At 51.5% G+C, this 6,105-nt stretch overlaps 1 protein-coding gene across 3 annotated transcripts in view; it reads right to left on the minus strand.

The window, feature by feature from the left end:
- The window catches only part of PIP4K2B (phosphatidylinositol-5-phosphate 4-kinase type 2 beta), a 37,317-nt gene extending 32,671 nt beyond the window's left edge, over positions 1 to 4,646 (minus strand). For 2 of the 3 annotated variants that reach the window (XM_023204293.1, XM_023204292.1), the window contains exon 1: positions 3,900 to 4,599. In XM_023204293.1, coding sequence (XP_023060061.1) covers positions 3,900 to 4,058 — 159 coding nt within the window. In that variant the 5' untranslated portion in view covers positions 4,059 to 4,599. Of the gene's footprint in view, positions 1 to 3,899; positions 4,600 to 4,622 lie in introns of those variants that run through there. The other variant, XM_023204294.2, reaches the window with a different exon arrangement.
- Between the last annotated feature and the right edge of the window lie 1,459 nt (positions 4,647 to 6,105).

Genomic DNA, 6,105 nt, shown 5'->3' on the forward strand with positions numbered 1-6,105 from the left:
TTTTGAGATGGTGTCTCACTCTGTCACCCAGGCTGGAGTGCAATGGCCGGATCTCAGCTCACTGCAAGCTCCGCCTCCCGGGTTTACGCCATTCTCCTGCCTCAGCCTCCCGAGTAGCTGGGACTACAGGCGCCTGCCACCGCGCCCGGCTAGTTTTTTGTATTTTTTAGTAGAGACGGGGTTTCACTGTGTTAGCCAGGATGGTCTCGATCCCCTGACCTCGTGATCCGCCCGTCTCGGCCTCCCAAAGTGCTGGGATTACAGGCTTGAGCCACTGTGCCAGGCCAAGATACTGGAACTCTTATACACTGCTGGTAGACATGTAAAATGGTACAGCCACTTTAGAGAACAGTTTGACAGATTCTCAAATGGTTAAATACAGAATTACCATCAACTGCTCCTACTCCTCTCATCCCCATGGTAAGGCTTCACACATACCTGGTTCTTAAAATGGCCAACAAGTACCAAGCCAGGTCTACCTCCCATGGTCTCCATGCTCCTCTCTGAGGCCATCTCTTCCCTATTCCAAACCCTCAGAACTGTATTTCATCCACTAAAACACTGGTTTTCGCTCTTCACTAGTTCTTCCCTGACAGGTGCAAAGTCTTCTGATTTTTTTCCTTGTTTCCTACACATTCTTCCTCCACAAAATCCATGGGCTCTCATCCATGAGAGCAGCTCCTGTGATAACACCAAGTTCAAAGTCCTCTCTTTTTCCACCTAGAAGTAAACCAATCGCCTCATGAAAGGGTAACTAACTTTTGCTGTAAAGACATATCCATCAGGCCGGGCGCGGTGGCTCAAGCCTGTAATCCCAGCACTTTGGGAGGCCGAGACGGGTGGATCACGAGGTCAGGAGATCAAGACCATCCTGGCTAACACAGTGAAACTCTGTCTCTACTAAAAATAATACAAAAAACTAGCCGGGCGAGGTGGCGGCGCCTGTAGTCCCAGCTACTCGGGAGGCTGAGGCAGGAGAATGGCGGGAACCCGGGAGGCGGAGCTTGCAGTGAGCTGAGATCCGGCCACTGCACTCCAGCCTGGGCGACAGAGCAAGACTCCGACTCAAAAAAAAAAAAAAGGACATATCCATCGTTCCTATCTGATACACCATTAGCCACAGACTACTAGCATGCCTAAACAGGTGAGAAACTAAAGAAAAGGCAGTATCTGAAATCTCAGATGACAAAATGTTACAAAGTAGGCTTTTTTTGAAGGGAGGAAATCTCCAAAAAAGTGCAGCAGTCCACCGACGGCAACGTGGTCCTGATCCCTTAGACAAGTGCAAGATTACACTCTTCTTCTAGGCAGATGTCTCCAGTTTCCAAATGGTGACACTGCAGTTCTAGACCTTACTGCAGACCAGGATGAAGCAGTAAAACTTAGGACTAACTGGCCTCTTAAGTGTAGCCTGTCCAGGGCAGCGGTGGGAAGTTCCCATGAGGTGCCTGTTCATTATGTCCAGCAGCACAGATCTTGCTTAAAGTCAATGCCCTTCCAACTAGCCCCTCAAACAAACTTTCTTTTTTTTTTTTTTTTTTTTGAGACGGAGTCTCGCTCTGCCGCCCAGGCTGGAGTGCAGTGGCCGGATCTCGGCTCACTGCAAGCTCCGACTCCCGGGTTCACGCCATTCTCCTGCCTCAGCCTCCCGAGTAGCTGGGACTACAGGCGCCCGCCATGTCGCCCGGCTAGTTTTTTGTATTTTTAGTAGAGACGGGGTTTCGCCATGTTAGCCAGGATGGTCTCGATCTCCTGACCTCGTGATCCGCCCGTCTCGGCCTCCCAAAGTCAAACAAACTTTCAACTTAAAGTTAGCAAAGAAAAATAGATGACCACTTTGTCCAAGAGAGTAGGACTCACAGATACCTAACCATCAGCTATCGAGAAGCTTCATATCCACATCTGGACAGACTCATGCCTGCCTATCAGAACACCATGCATCACACACACTCCCAGGACCTGACATGCATAGGCACATAACCCAGAGCATACACTCACCTTCTCTAACCAGACTATAACTTCCCATCTATCCTGAAACTTGGCTGAGAGAGACGAAAAGCAACAGGAGGCAAAGAAAACAAGACCAGCCACTCAGGCACCACCCTTGGCTGATACAGTCCCATGGTGCTAGACAATGAGCGGCATCTCTTGCTGTGACCACAGGCAAGCTAATCCTCCACCTAAGGCCTCCTTTTCTTCATGTGTAAAATAAGGGACCCGAGGTTCCTTGTGGCTAGCTGTAATACTCCTGACTCTCAGGCCTCCACCAGTTCTCTACAGACGGGTTGCTTTCTGTGAGAAACAGAACTGGCAAAGAGAGGCCTGGTAGAGTGAGAAGCAGGATGCAGAACAAAATCAAGGAGTGACTTCCAGAAAGGGACACGGGGTTCATATTCTGATCACCCAGTTTCCCTAGAAATGCTATCAGATAACCCCTGGGGCAGCAGGAAGACCCAGTAACAAACTGGGCTGGATTGTTGTCCCGAAGCAGCTCCTAGAGGTCTGGGCACTATAGCACTGGTACTCCCTATCCTGGCAGGACCCTCACTAACACCAGTGATGACAGTGAAAACAGTAACCTGCCCAAGACCAAGAAACCACAGAGACCTCAATTTACACGTGCACTTTTCTAAATGACAGGTCAAGATCTAAAACCCTAGCTCAGATTACGGTTCATCCATCTCCACCCAAAGGCACCTTCAGCTCCTCTGCCAAAGCAATGTAAAGTCTTGCTGGCCCTCTTTGTCATCACTTGGTCTTGTGAGCAATTTCAAGCACTCACAAGTGAACCTAAAGAACTGAAATCCACAGGAAACCCAAGCTTGATCCTCCTTATCCCAAAATTCTAGTTAGTGAAGTTGGTGTTTCGGGTCCTTTCACTTCCTTTGCTCATTCCTAGTGTGGGGATTCATAAAGAAATGGTCAGAAGGCAAAGAGCAAGTGGTTGGAAAAGGGAGAAGAAAGGCCCTGAACAAACACCACATAAACAGTCTTCCAGCTCAAACACTGTCAGCATCCAACTTCCTGGCAGGGGCTGTTGAACAATCTCAAAGCACCCTAAGGACCCAGGGGACTGATCTCTCCTATCTAGGGCCATAATCACTATGCATCATAACACCCTTGCAGCCACACAACAGATAAGTCAACATCTTTGAAATGATCACCTTCAAAAACTATGGGAAGTCATATTATTTCTACTATGAATAGTCCCTCTTTATAACCAGGCATCCTCTTCTCTCAAATGGTTAATAGCCATTCTCTCTTCTCCCTAACCCGGAGACATCTGGGTAAAGTGTCTGCTTCAAGGAAGCCTAAGCTTCTCCAGTTCATACATCTTGTTTAAGAGAGAAAAAAAAAAGGAAACTCAGGGTGGAGTTCTACATTCAAGGGTAAGGAGGCCTGGAGGATAGCAAAATTTGAGCAGCCACAACAAACGATCAGAAAGAGAGGGCTATTTGGGCAGACTCTTTCTGGGGTCTGACAGAGGGCTACTTGACAGAGCTGGCAGCTGGCTATAAGGAACAAGAGGAAATATACATGCAACAAATAGGGTGAGGGGGGAAGAGGAGAAGGTGCAGGGATGAAAGCGACTCCACTGCACCCAGGCCTTGTCTTTGCGCTCCAGGGCTGCCCCAAGCGAGCACGCCACACGCAGGAAGCCAGAGGGGCTGGAGGGAAGGGGAGGTGGCGACGGCAGACCACAGAGACACCAGGCCTCGCGTGGCGTGCGGGGAGTGCACACGGGGCCGAACGGCGTGCAAGGGTGGGGTGGGCGTGCAAGTGGCTTGGCGAGGGGTGGCAAGAGTCACCGGCAGGGCCTGCGGGGCAAGGGCCCAGGGCTGCGGGGGGCGTGGGAGCGCGCGGGACCGCGCTCAGAGGGGCGCGCAGGAGCTGGTTACCGTGTGGTTCACCCCCCACATCAGGACGCTGAGGATCGGCTCGCTGGCCCGGAATAGCTTCACTTTCTGGCACACGAAATGCTTCTTCTTGGTCTTGGTCTTGCTGGCGCTGAGCGGCGCCACCGCCACCGCCGTGGTGCTGGTGCAGTTAGACGACATGCCCGGGGCGGCGGCGGCGGCGGCGGCGGCGAAAGGGGGGCGGTGGAGACAGCGCACAAGCCAGCGGCCTCAGGCCTCCCCCGGACCGATCCCCACCCCCGCTCCCCTACCGCACCATGGTCGCGCCCGTCCCGTTACCTCCCCACCCCGCCCCGGTGGTTCCGTCCGCCCCACGCCCCGCCCTCCTGCCCCGCCCCGGGGAGCCGGCCGGCCGCTCCGCACCCCGCCCCCAGGCGGTGCAGCCGCCCTGCCGTCCCCTGGCCCCGTCCTCCCCGACCGCGTGGTACGGCCCGTCCCGGGGAGGCAGCGGCCGCCCCGCCCGCCCCTCCTCCCCGGGCCTGACAGAAATCCGCCTGGCCTCTGAACGCCTCGGGGCCCCGCGCCGGAGCAGGAAGAGGAGGAGGGCTGGGCAGGCGTCGCTGTGGACCGCGGGAGGGGCTCCCCACCTGGGCCCCCCCAACGCCAGGGTTTGGCTCTTTCCCTCAACCCGAATACCAAGATGGCGGCGACGCCACCGCTCCGGAAAGGAAGGAGGGGCGGGAATGCGAGGAGGGCGGGACGTACCATGCCCACCCCGGGGGAGAGGAGGGACGCAGCCAGGGGAAGAGGAAGTCCAGCCTGGAAAGCCAAGGAACGCCCCCTCGCTCCACCCAAGCGTGGATCTACCCACTCCTCTGGGTCCCGGGCGGGCTCCACCCGCGGGGCACGCCCCTTTCCCCCAGGGCCAATGAGAAGCAGGCCGGGAACACTGGTTTTTATGAATGGGCCCCGCGCCCACCCACCTGCTGCCTGGTCTCCCCGCAAAGGGTCAGAGCTCAGAGATCGCCAGCACTTTCAGACACCTATCCCACTAATCGTCTTACTCTGGCTCATTTCGTAAAATCTTTGAGTAAACTGCCCCACACTTTGTTACATAATTCTCGGATGAGGGATCTCCCATATATTCGACACAAATCGCAGGTGAACGTTGTTCTTTCTGTATGGAAATTCGTAAATACGGTACTCCACAGGTGGTCGCTCTTTAAACAGTTACAAAAATAAGTGTGGCCTTTATTACCAATTAGTAAAATAAACATAATTAACCCCGGCATAAGGAAGCATGATGAAGTGATTAAATGAAAAAAAACGTATGTTACATTCTCTAGGGAAAGATCGGGTTTCAAGCATTACAGTGCCTGGCATCATAAGTGTTCAAAAACAGAAATCCAAATACATTTTAAGCAGAATTAGGAATTAGCAGAACAAGGAAATCACCCAGCTAATGTGCGGGTCAAGAAGGCCTAGGAGTTCATTGGTCAAATGAGGACTTCTGGTGAAAGAATAGAGAAGGGAAAAGGAGTAAGATAGAAGAGTGGCCCCTTCAGGGTTTTTTAAATTTTTTTAGTACCTGACTGAAAGAGACTAGCAAACAACTCCTGAAAATCTGTAATTGTAATCTTCATTTCTTACACGGTAAGAAATGAAGCTGTGAAATAAAAAGCTTCCATTTTATTTTCCTTTAGGAGCCATGGAGCATATTGGCAATTTGGTTCTGACTCCTAAAATCATTTTACTATACGTTTACACTGCCTACATTGGAGACTGCAAGCAGTGGAAAAGAATAGATACTCCAGATCCTGTCGAAAAACCCAGGCTCCTCCAAAATCAGCCAGATTCAGAGAGAAAAACGAGCTGGCCTGCCTTATTTTATTACTTGCCACCAAGGTTCAATGTGGTTCTATTACCCAGTAAAGTCACTGACCAAACAAGGTATTTTCACAAAGCTAACCTTTTTTAAAAGCATGTAAGAATTATACATTTGTACATATATACATTACACTTTTACATCCAAAGATCAAATAGTTAACAGTTCATTTAGGGCTGTTTGTATTATTTGATTTTCCAGATTCTGTCACTCCCTTGGCTTTGACCTAACCTGACATCATTCTGTCACATTATCTTCTTTTTTTTTTTAATGTTTTATTTTTTTTGAGACGAAGTCTCGCTCTGTTGCCCAGGCTGGAGTGCAGTGGCACGAGCTCGGCTCACTGCAAGCTCCACCTCCCGG

The sequence above is a fragment of the Piliocolobus tephrosceles genome, chromosome 16 (assembly GCF_002776525.5).
Source record: "Piliocolobus tephrosceles isolate RC106 chromosome 16, ASM277652v3, whole genome shotgun sequence".
Taxonomy (NCBI): Eukaryota; Metazoa; Chordata; class Mammalia; order Primates; family Cercopithecidae; genus Piliocolobus; species Piliocolobus tephrosceles.